This window comes from Corythoichthys intestinalis, chromosome 16 (genome assembly GCF_030265065.1).
Source record: "Corythoichthys intestinalis isolate RoL2023-P3 chromosome 16, ASM3026506v1, whole genome shotgun sequence".
NCBI lineage: Eukaryota > Metazoa > Chordata > Actinopteri > Syngnathiformes > Syngnathidae > Corythoichthys > Corythoichthys intestinalis.
In genome coordinates, this window is record NC_080410.1 from 3,435,095 (window position 1) to 3,451,208 (window position 16,114).

The 16,114-nt window shown below is 42.1% G+C and overlaps 1 protein-coding gene across 7 annotated transcripts in view; it reads left to right on the plus strand.

Moving 5' to 3' along the window:
• Window positions 1-159: 159 nt before the first annotated feature.
• Window positions 160-16,114, plus strand: part of LOC130931874 (uncharacterized protein C7orf57 homolog) — a 32,979-nt gene continuing 17,024 nt past the window's right edge. For 2 of the 7 annotated variants that reach the window (XM_057861048.1, XM_057861044.1), the window contains exons 1-3: window positions 405-641; window positions 11,287-11,363; window positions 11,575-11,621. In XM_057861048.1, coding sequence (XP_057717031.1) covers window positions 594-641; window positions 11,287-11,363; window positions 11,575-11,621 — 172 coding nt within the window. In that variant the 5' untranslated portion in view covers window positions 405-593. The other 5 variants (XM_057861050.1, XM_057861046.1, XM_057861051.1 and 2 more) reach the window with 5 other exon arrangements.

A 16,114-nucleotide genomic window follows, 5' to 3' on the forward strand; every position in this document is an offset into this window, starting at 1 on the left:
TGATGATGTGAGCTCTCTTGAGGCAGAGAATACACGGTCCCAACTTTCAGGCTCCTGGACACCTACATCAGCAACAGTCTTACATGGACTGCTAACTCTACATCTGTCCTGAAGAAGAATAACTTAAGATCTGAGCTCCTGCTGTCCTTCTACCGCTGCTCACTTGAAGTCTGTTCTGAGCCACGGATCCTAACTGTGGTACTACAGTCGCACTGCGGTCGAAAGAAAGCATCACCGGAGTGTATTTAACAGGGCCATGGATGAACAAGGAAGTCAAGGCAGAGCAAAACAGTGCTTTCAAGTCGTGACAGCTGAGCATGATCTGCTTTGAAGGGAGGCATTAAAGAGGCTAACGTGGACGACAACTGAGGATGATTTACTGAACAACATAAATCTTGGTAGGGATTCCAGCGACTCACCGACATGAGATTGGCACAACAGATCCCAATTAATTTTTGTGTAATCATTGATTACGGCTTTGTGATGATCTTTATATAGAATTTAATACAAGAGTAAATCGAGTTGCAGTAAATAACATTGAGATAGCTATAACCCCCCCCACCCCAAAAAAAAAAAAAAAAAACGGTGGTCATATGCATTTAAGTTGTCAAATAAAAATTCACAGCAGATCTTTCCATAAGGTAGGCAGCAGTTCTCTATTTCATGGCTGTTTGATGGTGACTTACTAGTTTATCATTGGATTGTAATAATGTGTTTACTGTATTGTTACTTTGGTATAGATTGTTTATAGATTGTTGCTGCCCATATTTATGTATTTACTGTAAATTACGCATGATAGGGTGCACGATAAGCCACCGCCCACCAAAATGGCATTTGTTCATAGATAAGGCACGCTGGGCAATAAGCCACAGCTGTCTTCACTGTATTCTGGGATATTTACACCAAAAGGTATTAACCAGTAACACTTCAGTTGACAGTGGCATCATACGGCTGTCATAAGACCAAATGAACCACCATTAAGCTTTGAATCAATTGGCTGCATAGCTTCATTGCTTCAAGAAGCTTCATTTGGCCATTACTGCTCCCTTGGTGGGGACAGTCAACCTCTGCTGCCAACACTGTTGTTGTCCAACATGGCTCCTAGCATGCATTGCAGCGCTACAGATGTAAATAACAATCAAAATTCATGTTCAGTGCTAAATATTTCTTCAGTAACTGTTCCAGTTGTTGCATCAGTTACTAGTTACACTGCTGGCCAAAAGTATTGGCACCCCTGCAATTCTGTCAGATAATGCTCAATTTCTCCAAGAAAATGATTGAAAAATGATGATTACAAATGCTTTTGGTAGTAATATCTTCATTTATTTTGCTTGCAATAAAAAAAACACAAAAGTGAATGAAAAAAAAATTAAATCATTATCATTTTACACAAAACTCCAAAATGGGCCGAACAAAAGTGTTGGCACACTCAGCCAAATACTTGGTAGGACAACCTTTAGACGAAATAACTGCGAACAACCACTTCCGGTATCCATCAATGAGTTTCAGTGTTCCACTCTGCTGGAATTTTAGACCAATCTTCTTTCTTTGGTCAACTGCTCCAGGTCTCTGAGATTTGAAGGGTGCCTTCTCCAAACTGCCATTTTCAGATCTCTCCACAGGTGTTCTATGGGATTCTGGTCTGGACTCATTGCTGGCCACTTTAGATGTCCCCAGTGCTTTCTCTCAAACCATTTTCTAGTGCTTTTTGAAGTGTGTTTTAGCTCATTGTCCTGCTGGAAGACCCATGACCTCTGAGGGAGACAGCTTTCTCACACTGGGCCCTACAGTATGCTGCAAAATTTGTTGGTAGTCTTCAGACTTCATAATGCCATGCACACGGTCAAGCAGTCCAGTGCCACAGGTAGCAAAGCAACCGCAAAACATCAGGGAACCTCCGCCATGTTTGACTGTGAAGACTGTGTTCTTTTCTTTCGAGGCCTATTTTTTTTCCTGTCAACTTTATGTTGATGCCTTTTCCCAAAAAGCTCTACTTTTGTCTCATCAGAGATTATTCTTCCAAAACGTTTTGGGCATTCACAGGTAGGTTTTGGCAAACTCCAGCCTGGCTTTTTTGTAGGTCTCTGGTTCAGAAGTGGGGTCTTCTTGGGTATCCTACTAGAGGTGTGCATCGGTACTGCCCTCACGATTCGATTCGATTACGATTCGGAGGGCCACGATTCGATTCGATTCGATTCACAGGATCACGATTCGATTCGGTTCGATTCGGCAATGCATCGCGATGCCTTAAAACCTGGGATGCATTAAAATTCTAAAGCAAAGCATATTTTTCGTGAATCATGAGGCAACACAAGCGGTCAGACATTAAACAACTTTTTTATTGACTCTTGTGTCACTCCTGGTTGAAGTCAAATGAAAATACTTTTAGATATATATTTAAAAAAAACAAAAAAAAAAAACAGATCACAGCATTTAATTGGTGCTTTGAATAAGACCAGGGCTTTCTCATTTTTTTACACACAGTAGCAGCCTTTCACACAGTGCAACATCTGGACTCCTGTGCAAAATCAGTAATAACAGTCACTGTATTTTAGTCACAACAACCCATCGATAAAAATATTCAAGTAAATATTAAAGAAAGCGACAAAGAAAATATTGTAGTGCAGCAGCATCTTTATCGGAATATCAATCCAGGGATCAGTTCAGTTGCAGACAAAACATCCAACTAAATTGCAATGTAGAACAAAAGTAAAATGTAGGCCTAGCCCACTATATATGTGCAATCAACTTAGAAATGCAATCAGTAACTACCACATAACAATAAAAAATAATGAATTAAAATGAAGAGCAGCAGCATTTTAGCAGCCATAACAATCTGTTTCAACATGAGGAAATATCATTTTTTTGCAAATTAAGAGAGCAGAGAGATAGTAGAGGTTAGATGGGGCCTAAAAAATCCAGCCCTACCCGACACGGCCAGCTGGTATTGAAGCCTGACCCGGCTTGGAGTGATGCGAGAAAAAAAAACGCAGCGGCAGCAATTTATTTTCATTTCTTAGAGATGGCAGAAAAAACGCATGTTTCTTAATGTTTAAATCGTCTACATATTTTTGTGATCATTATAGAAGCATTTACACAACGAAATAACGCTGGGAAAGTTTAATATAAAAAAAAAAAAAAAAAAAAACGAGTTTGCAGACACACAGAGGAGAGGATTCAAAAGGATCACATTTGTGTTCCCTTTGTGTGCATAAAAAAGTGTCTTTCGTAACGAATCGCAAGCGCCACAGCGGAGGAGAAGAAGAAAAAGCGGGCGGCGCCATTGCTTCATCTGAGTGCACAAGCAAATGCACAATACAGAGAGCCTGCTCTCGGTTTTATCCCTTTTTTTTTTTTTTTTTTTTTTAAATAATTTATTAGTCCGGCGCGGGGCAGCCCGACCCGACCCAAACGTGAATGCTTAACATTTTGGGCCTGACCCGTTCGGGTTCGGGCACAAGATCTAACCTCTAAGAGATAGGACATAACATAACAATGGCTGAAGCGGAGAAAGAGGGAGCAAGAAAGATTTTTGATGCACCTAAGACATTGAAAGCTGACATCTGGAGACATTTTGGCTTCTATGAGGTTGGTGGGAAACTTGACCAGAGTTATGCAGTGTGTAAAAAATGAAACATGACAATAATAATACAAATGGGGAAACCAAATCCATTGCATCACCGGAATTGCGCAGGAAAGATTTTTGAACGTACTTATATATTTTAAAATGCGCTGAATCGATTCGGCTTGTTGTACGCATCGAATCGAATCGTCCATCCCCCGCATCGGGATGCATCGCCGCATCGATTATTGTTGACACCACTTTATCCTACCATAGAGTTCCTTTTCATTCATATGCCGACGGCTAGCACAGGTTGACACTGTTGTACACTCGGACTGCAGGAAAGCTTGAACTTGTTTGGATGTTAGTCGAGGTTCGTTATCCACCATCTGCACAATCTTCCGTTGAAATCTCTCGTCAATTTTTCTTTTCCGCCCACATCTAGGGAGGTTAGCCACAGTGCAATGGGCTTTACACTTATTGATGACACTGCACAAGGTAGACACAGGGACATTCTGGTCCTTGGAGGTGGACTTGTAGCCTTGTAAACTTTTAAACATATGGATGAAGAGAGGGACGGAGCTGTCAACTGATCACCACCTGGTGGTGTGTTGGCTCCGATGGCGGGGGAAGATGCTGGCCAGACCTGGCAGGCCCAAATGTATTGTGAGGGTCTGCTGGGAACGTATGACAGAATCCCCTGTCAGAAAGAGTTTCAACACCCGCCTCCGGCAGAACTTCTCCCTTGTCCCGGGGGAGGTTGGTGACATTGAGTCCGAGTGGACCATGTTCCGCACCTCCATTGTTGAGGCGGCCGATCGGAGCTGTGGCCGTAAGGTAGTTGGTGCCTGTCGTGGCGTCAATCCCCAAACCCGCTGGTGTCGGGATGCCGTCAAGCTGAAGAAGGAGGCCTACCGGGCCTTTTTGGGCCCGTGGGACTCCGGAGGCAGCTGACAGGTACCGGCTGGCGAAGCGGACTGCGGCTTCGGCGGTCACCGAGGCAAAAACTCGGACATGGGAGGAGTTCGACGAGGCCATGGAAAACGACTTCCGGACGACTTCGAGGAAATTCTGGTCCACCATCCGGCATCTGAGGAGAGGAAAGCAGTGCACCATTAACACTGTGTATAGTGAAGATGGTGTACTGCTGACCTCGACTCGGGACGTCGTGAGTCGGTGGGGAGAATACTTCGAAGCCCTCCTCAATTCCACCGACACGCCTTCCTCTGAGGAAGCAGAGTCTGGGGACTCCGAGGTGGGCTCTTCGATCTCTTGGGTTGAAGTCACTGAGGTGGTTGGAAAGCTCCTCGGTGGCAAGGCCCCGGGGGTAGATGAGATCCGCCCGGAGTTCCTAAAGGCTCTGGATGTTGTAGGGCTGTCGTGGCTGACACTCCTCTACAACATCGCGTGGACATCGGGGACAGTGCCTCTGGATTGGCAGACCGGGGTGGTGGTTCCCCTTTTTAAGGCAAGGCAAGGCAAGGCAAATTTATTTATATAGCACAATTCAACACAAGGCAATTCAAAGTGCTTTACATCACATGAAGACCATAAAAATCACATTTAAATCAACACAACGTAAAAACCAAGACAAATGATCGCATTTAATCACAGAATAAAAATAAATAAATAAAAATAAAACAAAAATAAAAATAAAGCAAAAACTACTACTACTAATAATCATTGAAATCAGCAATGGAGATAAGCACAAGAGGAATAGAAGGCAGGTAGGTTGAAATATACAGACAGTTATGGATATGCAGTGCCAAACAAAAGCATTTTTAGCCCTGATTTAAAGGAGCTAACAGTTTGAGCATACTTCAGACGTTCGGGTAACTTGTTCCAGAGGTGAGGAGCATAATAACTAAATGCTGCCTCACCCTGCTTGGTTCTTGTTCTTGGAACATGCAGAAGACCCGTTCCAGACGACCTTAGGGGTCTAGATGTCTCATAGGAATCTAACAAGTCAAGCATGTATTTTGGTCCAAGGCCATTAAGTGTTTTGTAGACGAGCAGTAGTATTTTATAGTCTATCCTTTGACTCACTGGAAGCCAGTGTAGCGATTTCAAAACCGGTGTAATGTGGTCCAGCTTCCTTGTATTTGTGAGGACTCTGGCTGCAGCATTCTGTACTAGCTGCAGCTTCCTGACTGATTTTTTATCAAGACCTGTAAATATACCGTTGCAGTAGTCCAATCTGCTATAAATGAATGCATGCATAAGTTTTTCCATGTCTTGTTGAGTCAGAAGCCCCTTAATTCTGGTTATATTTTTTAGGTGGTAATAAGCGGATTTAGTGACAGACTTTAGATGGCTATCAAATTTTAGGTCTGAGTCAATAATTACGCCAAGGTTTCTGACTTGATTTGTAGCTGTAAGTGACATTGTGCTAAGTTGGCTGCTTATCTTTGACCTTTCCTTTTTTGGCCCAAAAATGATCACCTCTGTCTTCTCCACATTTAACTGGAGAAAATTCTGGCACATCCATTCATTGATTTCATGCATTTACTCAGGGAGACTAAGGGACTATAATCATGTGTGGACACAGAAATGTACAGTTGTGTATCATCTGCATAGGCGTGATAGGAGATGTCATACTGTTCCATTATCTGAGCTAACGGAAGCATATAGATGTTAAATAAGAGTGGCCCAAGAATTGACCCTTGAGGGACTCCACACGTGAATTTGGTTCGTTCTGACTGATAGTTTCCAATTGACACAAAGAAATCTCTATCATGTAAATAGGATGTGAACCACTGAAGAATAGTGTCAGTAAACCCTACCCACTGTTCCAATCTGCTGAGTAGTATGTTGTGATCGACCGTGTCAAATGCGGCGCTGAGATCCAATAGTAGCAGAACAGATGATTTGCCTGCATCGGTATTCCGACGAATATCATTTAGGACTTTGATAAGCACGGTCTCGGTGCTGTGTTGTGGCCGAAATCCAGACTGAAATGAGTTAAAAAGATTGTTTTGCATCATAAAAGTCTGGATCTGTTCAAACACAACCCTTTCGATAATTTTCCCCAGGAATGTCAGATTTGATATTGCCCTGTAATTACTAATGGTTGAGGCATCCAGATTAGGTTTTTTTAGGAGAGGTTTTATTACTGCAGTTTTTAAAGTCTGAGGAAACTCTCCTGTTTGGAGGGAAGTATTTATAATCTGAAGTATGTCTGGGGCTATGCAATGAAAAACAGTTTTGAAAAAGTTTGAAGGAAGGATGTCAAGGCAGCATGTTGTGGGCTTTAATTTCGACACAATTTCTGTTAAAGTGGCATAGTCCAGGAGGCTAAACTGTCTAAGATTGATGTGGGGGACATTTTGGGAGGCGTTTAGTGTAACATTTGTTAATCCGGAGTTGCACACAGTCTGTCTAATCTTTAGTACTTTGTGTGTAAAGAATGCTGCGAAATTATTACAGGACACCTCAGATGCCAATTCCTGAGGTATTGATGCTTGTGGGTTTGTCAGTTTGTCAACAACAGAAAATAGTGTGCGAGTATTGTTGGTATTTCTACTAATGATCTCTGAAAAATATGATTGTCTAGCATTTTTCAGTTCCTGGTTGTATTTGCGAAGACTCTCTTTGTAGATATCATAAAAAACTAGGAGTTTGTTTTTTCGCCATCTGCGTTCTGCTCGTCTACAAACTTGCTTTTGTTTTATAGCTAGTATGGCATTTCTCCAGGGTGACCTCTTCTTTCTTGACAAAGTTTTTGTCTTAATCGGGGCAATAGTGTCCATTACAGTCATCACACTGGAACTGAAACTATTTACAAGTTCTTCCACTGGAGCTATTGTAGGGGTTAATGATGAGGCATAGGCCTGTGTGAATAACGCACATGTGTTATCACTTATGTAACGCTTCCTAATCACTTCTGTTTCCCTTTTCAGAGGATGGACAGGGGTGGTCATTTTAAACATAATGCAGTAGTGATCAGACAGAGCAACATCATTCACTGTGACCTCAGAGATGTTAAGACCTTTGGATATTATTAAGTCCAGTATGTGCCCTCTGTTATGTGTTGGAACTGTGACATGCTGAGATAAACCAAATGTATCCAAAATATTTAAAAGCTCTCTAGCACATCCTTCTTCAGGATTATCAACATGAATGTTAAAGGCACCCACTAAAACAACACAATCAAAGTCCATGCAGACGGAAGACAGTATTTTGGTAAGCTCATCAAAAAACATTGTGTTATACTTCGGTGGTCTGTAAATTGTTACCAAGGCAGCTCTGCAAGGGCTTTTTAGCTGAATGACAATATATTCAAAGGAATCAAACTGACCACATGTAATATTCGTGCATTGAAAACTGTCCCTGATCAGACTGGCAACCCCACCTCCTTTCTTATGGGTTCTTGGCGCACTAAAGAAATTGAAGTTTGTGGGGGTTGCCTCAATCAGAACTGTCGAACTCTTATCTTGATCTAACCAAGTTTCTGTTAGGAACAACATGTCAAGGTTATGTTTGCTGATAAAATCATTAATTAAGAAAGATTTGCCAGCTAAAGATCTAATATTTAGCAGAGCCAATTGGAGATGCCAGACTGGATTCACTGGTGAGTTTTGGGAATGACATACTATGCTTAACAGGTTGGCAGAGTTGATTGAACGTTTTTTATTTCTCACCAGCCTAGCCCTTTTTTTGTTGTTTATCACCACTGGGATTGTTGAGCATACATACTGTACTCCATAAGGCCCCGGTTTTTGGGGCCCGGAGGGTGTGTTCCAATTATAGAGGGATCACACTCCTCAGCCTCCCCGGTAAAGTCTATTCAGGGGTGATGGAGAGGAGGGTCCGTCGAGAAGTCGAATCTCGGATTCAAGAGGAGCAGTGTGGTTTTCGTCCCGGCCGTGGAACAGTGGACCAGCTCTACACCCTCTGCAGGGTCCTCGAGGGTGCATGGGTGTTCGCCCAACCAGTCTACATGTGTTTTGTGGATCTGGAGAAGGCGTTCAACCGTGTGCCTCGGGGAGTCCTGTGGGGGGTGCTCCGGGAGTACGGGGTACCGAGCCCCTTGGTATGTTGTTGCTGTTCGGTCCTTGTACGACCGGTGTAAGAGTTTGGTCCGCATTGCCGGCAGTAAGTCGAATTCGTTCCCAGTGAGGGTTGGACTCCGCCAAGGCTGCCCTTTGTCACCGATTCTGTTCATAACATTTATGGACAGAATTTCTAGGCGCAGCCGAAGCGTTGAGGGGGTCCGGTTTGGTGACCTCAGCATTGAATCTCTGCTTTTTGCAGATGATGTGGTGCTGTTGGCTTCATCAAGCCGTGACCTCCAACTCTCACTGTTAACGGTTCACGGCCGAGTGTGAAGCGGTTGGGATGAAGATCAGCACCTCCAAATCCGAGACCATGGTCCTCAGTCGGAAAAGGGTGGAGTGCCCTCTCCAGGTAGGGGATGAGATCCTGCCCCAAGTGGAGGAGTTCAAGTATCTTGGGGTCTTGATCACGAGTGAGGGTAGGAGGGAACGAGAGATCGTCAGGCGGATCGGCGCAGCGTCTGTAGTAATGCAGATGCTGTACCGGTCCGTAGTGGTGAAGAAGGAGCTGAGCCGAAAGGCAAAGCTCTCGATCTACCAGTCGATCTACGTTCCTACTCTCACCTATGGTCACGAGCTGTGTGTCGTGACCGAAAGAACAAGATCCCGGATACAAGCGGCAGAGATGAGTTTCCTTCGCAGGGTGTCCGGGCTCTCCCTTAGAGATAGTGTGAGAAGCTCGGTCATCCGGGAGGGACTCGGTGTTGCGCCGCTACTCCTCCGCGTTGAGAGGAGCCAGCTGAGGTGGCTCAGGCATCTGGTTCGGATACCTCCTGGACGCCTCTCCGGAGAGGTGTTCCGGGCATGTCTCACCGGCGGGAGGCCTCGGGGACGACCCAGGACACACTGGAGACACTATGTCTCTCGGCTGGCCTGGGAACGCCTTGGGATCCCACCGGAGGAACTGGTTGAAGTGGCTGGGGAGAGGGAAGTCTGGGCTTCCCTGTTAAAGCTGCTGCCCCCGCGACCCGACCCCAGAGCAAGCGGAAGATAATGGATGGATGGATGGATGGATGGATAAACAAATGACGTCACAATGAAAAAAATGGTGTCTGTAAAAAAGTCACGGATATCTACCTCATAACTATCGCTTAATTGTTTTTTTTTGGTTACTGTTGCATTTTCTCAGATATGTTAGATGATAAATAATTGATCCAAACAAAGAAAATTTGAAAACAAAATGTTCAAAAGGGTAAATATATGAAAAAGAAAATCTCGACCACTCCTTGATGTCTGCGATTTCTGCATCGTGACCCTTGTTATATTACCATGTTTCACCCATAAAATCCCCCCAAAATCCAGCTGTGGCCATTCACAGCTGTGTCTTGACATTCAGTGATACTTGCTACATGGAGTTTTTGGATCGAAACAAGGTAAGTACGTCATAATATCTCGTTAAAGTCATGGCGTCTGTAATTCTGCTCTCGCGTGCTCTCACCTCCAAATAGGGTTTTGCTGTTTAAATTTTATTTTTTTTTAAATGCCCTCCTGTTCAAAATTTTTCTTACCCTAGAAAATTGAGATTTTAAGCTTTCCAAAGATGTAGCACACATCCATATAAGACAATTCTGAAATTTGGCCAAATTGGGGGTCTCGAGGCAGAACTTCAAGTCACCTGAGTGTTTTCCGCCATGTATTAGTACCAAAGCATTTGTAATTGCAATCATTTTCTGGGAGAAATTGAGCATTATCTGACAGAATTGCAGGGGTGCCAATACTTTTGGCCAGCAGTGTATGGTATTTAATAACACTTTATTTGACATTGGAGCCACAAAACTGTCATTAGACAATCATAGCTATGACATGACACTGTCATGAGCGTTAATGAATACTTATAAAAGATGTAATTTTGTGTTATCCAGCAAATTATCTCATTTTTGAATGGATGTAAAAGATCCGAGCTGGACATAAATGGAGTTAGTGACATAATTTGCCGGATGACACTTCATGACAGCTGTCATAAGCATTCAGCAATGCCGATGATAGTGCCATGTCATAATTATGACAGTCTTATGACACCACTGTCAAATAAAGTGTTACCTATCAACCCAAATGAATCAACAAATAGGCCGCAATGGACTATAAACCGCAGGATTCAAAATGAAGGGAAAAAAATAGCATCTTATAGTCCGAAAATTACAGTAGGTAGTTTATTGGAATAATTTGTTTACATTGTATCTGATTTTCTTTGATGTTAATTTTGACTGGTCTAAATCAAGCGAAAATATGACCAGTAGGAAAGGATGTAATATATTTTGAGGAAATCGTCATATACAAAAATAATACCGGATACGGGCACTGCATTTTGTAGTTTTGACACAATTACAAAACTGCGTATTTGGTGGTATTGGGAAATATTTATTTTCTAACCATACATGAATATGTAAGCATTTTTGCTCGTCACGTTGACTGCACACCACCCGAGTGTACGTGTGCACGCGTGCAGACGTGAGGGCACGACGTGGAAATCAAGGCATTCAACTCAAGGATATGTCTTTTATGTTGTCTCCTCGCTGTTGTTTGTGTGCCGCATGCGTCCTTGAATTTCAACAATTAAAGTAAACGATCGTAAAGCAGTCCTATGCGAAGAATGTCCTTAATAAATATAAGGGCAAAGGGTGCGCTACTTTTCACAAACATATATTTTGGTTTATGTTTTGACCGGAGCAGGGAGACGACGTTTCCTCAGCAACGAGAAGCCAACTGATTCAGCGCATCAGAGCGTCTCCGTCCAAAATGAATTCGAAGTAAGAAATGCGGCTGAACTCGAACAAGAAAACGTGGATTCTGGTTATTTGAAAGGGCGAATGCATGTGGTCCAACCCCCCCTCAACCCTACTAATGTTGGGATGCTGGGAATAGCCGTTTAACGTCATGATTCCAGTTGATGTGAAATGAGCTCACCCTAGCTAACGTCGGAAAAGTTGATGTGCTGGGTTTTGTTTCCATCTCTACTAGAAATGCCAAAGATCTTAAGAGAAGCGAAGTTCAACCGGCGAAATCTGGCAAGTACAACAGTTTACACGAGTTTTAGTAGACGTCAGGCCCTGTTCGTGCAACCAGACAGGTGGGTAGAGTGGCCAAAACCAGGGGCGTCACTAGACCTAATGCAATACTAGGGCACTGAGGAGCAAGCATATTTTATTATTATTACCATTTTTAAAGCATTTATCATAAAATGTCAGAAACAGCTATTTAAATTTATATACGCCTATTATAATCCTATCAGATTATATTGTTTCTCGTAGGTCGTGTCATAGACTTCACAATGATTGACGGGACACATTCGAAAGACACTGCGTCACGCCATCAAGTAGGGGGCCGTCCCACAGCTTTAGTTATTCGCAGTCAGTCGCAGTTATTCAACACATGTAACATGTAGCGATCCAGCACCAAATTTAGGTTGAAAAAGTACAAAAGCTGTACCTCATACAAACAGGAAGGATTGTCTCAGGAGTGATTTGTCCGAGGATTCAAGGTAATTATTATATTTTTCGTACCATGCATGATTTTGAAATGTTGTGAAAAAAACCAAACATGCATGATTTTGAAATGTTGTGAAAAAAACCAATGGGAGAAATTAACCGCTACAGCATTGGCATTATACTTAGCAATATTTAAGTAAAATTGATGCTACCTGCACAGTTTTTTTTTTTTGCTTTTAACCAAGAATCAAGGCTGTTTTACGTCCATATCTATAAAAAGTTTAGGGATTTAAGCATTTATTCACGAGAATTTTTCAACGGAAAAAGTTCTTTATTTATATATGCCGGCCGCTAATTTGCTTACTGACTTGCATCATAGGTCGCAATATTTACATAAATGCTAACTGCATGTTTTTTTGCTTTTAACCAATAATCGAGGCTGTTTTACGTCCATATCTACAACCCCTAGCAAAAGTATGGAATCACCAGTCTCGGACGAGCATTCACTCAGACACTTTATTATGTAGAACAAACTCAATAAAAAGCTTGTAAAAATAATGAATTTGTTTAAAAGAGCATATGGTGGCCGCTAATTTGCTTACTGACTAGCATCATAGTTCACAATATTTACATAAAATAAATGTCTGTTTTTTTGTTTTGTTTTGCTTTCAACCAAGAATCTAGACTGTTTTACGTCTATATCTCTAAAGAATTCAGGGATTTAAGCATTCACAAGAATTTTCAACGGAAAAAGCTTTGTCTGTGTTTCCACTCAGTCAGCTTTGACGGAGATAGGTTCTCTATGAATCGGCCCCGCGCCCAGTGTCCCGTCAATACATTATAAAGTCTATGATGTGTTACAGATTCCAGGGACTGCAGCAAGTAGGAATGTCCCGATTGCATATTTTTGCACCTGGGTCCAAGTCACCTGATTTTGAAAATCTGAGTCCCGATCCGATACAGAAAAAATAGGGTTTTTTAAATTATTAATTTTGACAAAAGTTCCAAACATGTTATCATAGGCTTCACTATCAGTTGACGGCGCTCTGGGCCGATCTGTAGGGTGCCTATTTTGCAAAACAACTTAAAATAAAAATATTTTCAAAACCAAAGCCACTAGTGACCTTAAACCAAAACAGGCACCTCCATTAGTCATATATGAGTCTCCATGAGCAGCGGCATAAAAAAATTCAAAGATGTTCCATAATAAAATCCTGATTATTTTTCATGTACGTATAGACCCTACCCACGTGACGTCACAACTCCGCTCTCCTGAATGGTACCGCCCACTTGTCCATCAAAACATAGTGTTAACCTGTTACGGCTACTTACATTTCTCCTATTTACGGCGTGTTTTTCTGCTCCTTAACATTAATAATCAAAATGGTGAAGGCGTGTGTGGCTGTTGGTTGCTCTAACAGAGAAGATGGAAGGAGAGACTTGAAGTTTTACCGTATTCCGAGGGATCCAAAGAGAGCGAAATGGACGGCTGCAATTCGACGTGAAAACTGGGCACCAAAAAATCACCACAGACTATGTAGTAGTCATTTTATATCCGGTAAGATGCATTTAAGATATACTTAGAGGGTTTTGGGCTGACAAATAACCACAATTAAGATCATTGCGAGGCTAATCGCCGACAACATATGACGTAGTACGACATAGTTTCAAATTCAAGATGTTTGTGACTTCCCTTTCTTCCACCATCGTTATTTTTTGAAATATTTAGCTGGTACCAAGTGAAAGAAACTGGCCTCGTCTACGGGGCTGACAAATAACCACAATTAACATCATTGCGAGGCTAATCGCCGACAACATACGACGTAGTACGACATAGTTTCAAATTCAAGATGTTTGTGACTTCCCTTTCTTCCACCATCGTTATTTTTTGAATAATATTTAGCTGGTACCAAGTGAAAGAAACTGGCCTCGTCTACGGGGCTGACAAATAACCACAATTAAGATCATTGCTAGGCTAATCGCCGACAACATACACGTATGTATGTAGTGAGAGTGCTACCGCTAAACCATATAAACATTAAAAGCCTTAACTCCATTGACAAACGACATGAAATACACTAGACTTGACAGTGGATGTTAGCAATAACAAAAGATTTTGAATTGAAAATTTCGTAACTCACCTTTCCAAGCACAAGATAGATTCCTGCCGAATTTTCGTGGACGAGGACCTGTTTCACCCAACCAGCAACGAAGTATTTATAAGCCTCCAAGCTCTTGAAGTTTTTCAAATTTTCGTGAGAATAGGCTGATTTTGTGTGGACAAGATAATTGTAAATATCAGCGTAGCAGATGTCAGGCAGACAGGGCGAAGACAGTGGGTCGAAAAACATCGATTTGGGCATCAAATATGGATCTGGCGACTGTATAGAACGAAGCTTTTCCACATAACGCCTTTTATGCAACACATCCAGTGAGTTTACGGCATCAGAAAGCACCGGGTCTTCCATGAAATGCATTTTAAATTCCTCGATCAATTAAAAACAATGCTAATACAGAGACAAAATGACGGACAAGTGGGCGGAACCACACAGCGAGCACGTGGTTTTGTGATGTCGGTGGGTAGGGTATATAACAAAACTTATAATATGCACACAAAAAAACAGAGCTTTTTAAGTTGAAAATTCTTGTAAATAAATGCTTTCTTGATCTCCCAACACACATGAACTCAGCATATCTCCTGAAGGTGCTTCGCGGAAGTATTAACTCATATGCCTATAACAGCCATAGTTATGTGCATAAATAACCATGCTAAGGAGCCATGTGCAGATTGTGTATATGGAATGAACAGAGTAATCTGACCCTATTAAATAGGCGCGTTAGATTATTATTATATTAGTAGATTATGCTATGTAGACTGAAATAACCAAAGAATGTTTTTTGTTTTTGTTTTTTTTTTTACAAGTGAAATTCATACTGGGGCACTGCAGATCAACACTGTAAGAACAAACATCAGCAAGAAATGAATTGTTACACGCCTATGCTACCTATGAACATAGTGGTGGTGCTATCGTTAGCTAATATCTACCCGTGGACACCGTGCAGGGCCTGATAGCCGAGAAGAAAGAGGAGGGGAGGCAAGTCAAAGGGGACATGATAAGGGAGGGTGGAGCGTACACAAATCAGCTAAGTAAGGTGTGGAACTCATTATGATGAGAATCACATACAGGTAGTCCCTGGGTTACGATGTACCCTTCTTATGTTATATCGACTTTATGATGCGTGCCTCGTCCGCTGTTTTTTCTCCAGTCATTTTTTTTTTGTTTCATAACACTGTCAAGTCCGCCAACTCTCAGCATTGATGGTAAGTACAGTATATTATTTGTCATTTAATTTTGTATTTATTAGGTCAAATTAATCTAAATCAGACATGTCCAAAGTCAGGCCCGGGGGCCAAATGCGGCCTGTGGTACAATTTCATCTGGCCCCCAGCCTCTGTCACAAAATCAATAATGTCTGGCCTGCACACAGACTTAATAAATTGATCAGCAGTACTGTTACCAGCATATGAAGTAGTTTACACACTAAATGTTGCTCCTTATTTACCCACTAAAAGGCAGAAGCACTCCAAGTAATATTACCCCATGTGACCCTTCCAATTTTCTAAAATGGTTAACATCAACAAAAAAGAAGTTGACTGCGACGGCCGACGCGTCAAGGATAGATGGAAATTGGACTATTTCTTCACTAAAATACGCAACGACTGCATCTGCCTCATTTAGTTCAATATGAGGCGATATTACCAAACATGACACGCTGACATGTACGAAAAGATTACAGGGAAGATACGCAACAAGAAATTGAAGCAAATTGAAGCTATCTTAATTTCACAGCAGCAGTTTTTCGCAAGAGCCTGAGAGTCGAAAGAAAATGCCACAAAGGCTAGTTGCGAGATTGTTGAAATCTCGGGCTTGGCAATGCCCCCCGTTAGCTCGCTCATAGCCCGCTAGCTTATTGAGCAGCGCTCGTTTTCAACACTGGACCGGTGCCACTAATAGCTGCCGTTTTCCCTGTTGAATTGCCCAAGATTTAAACCTTATTTCCCTCTGTATTAT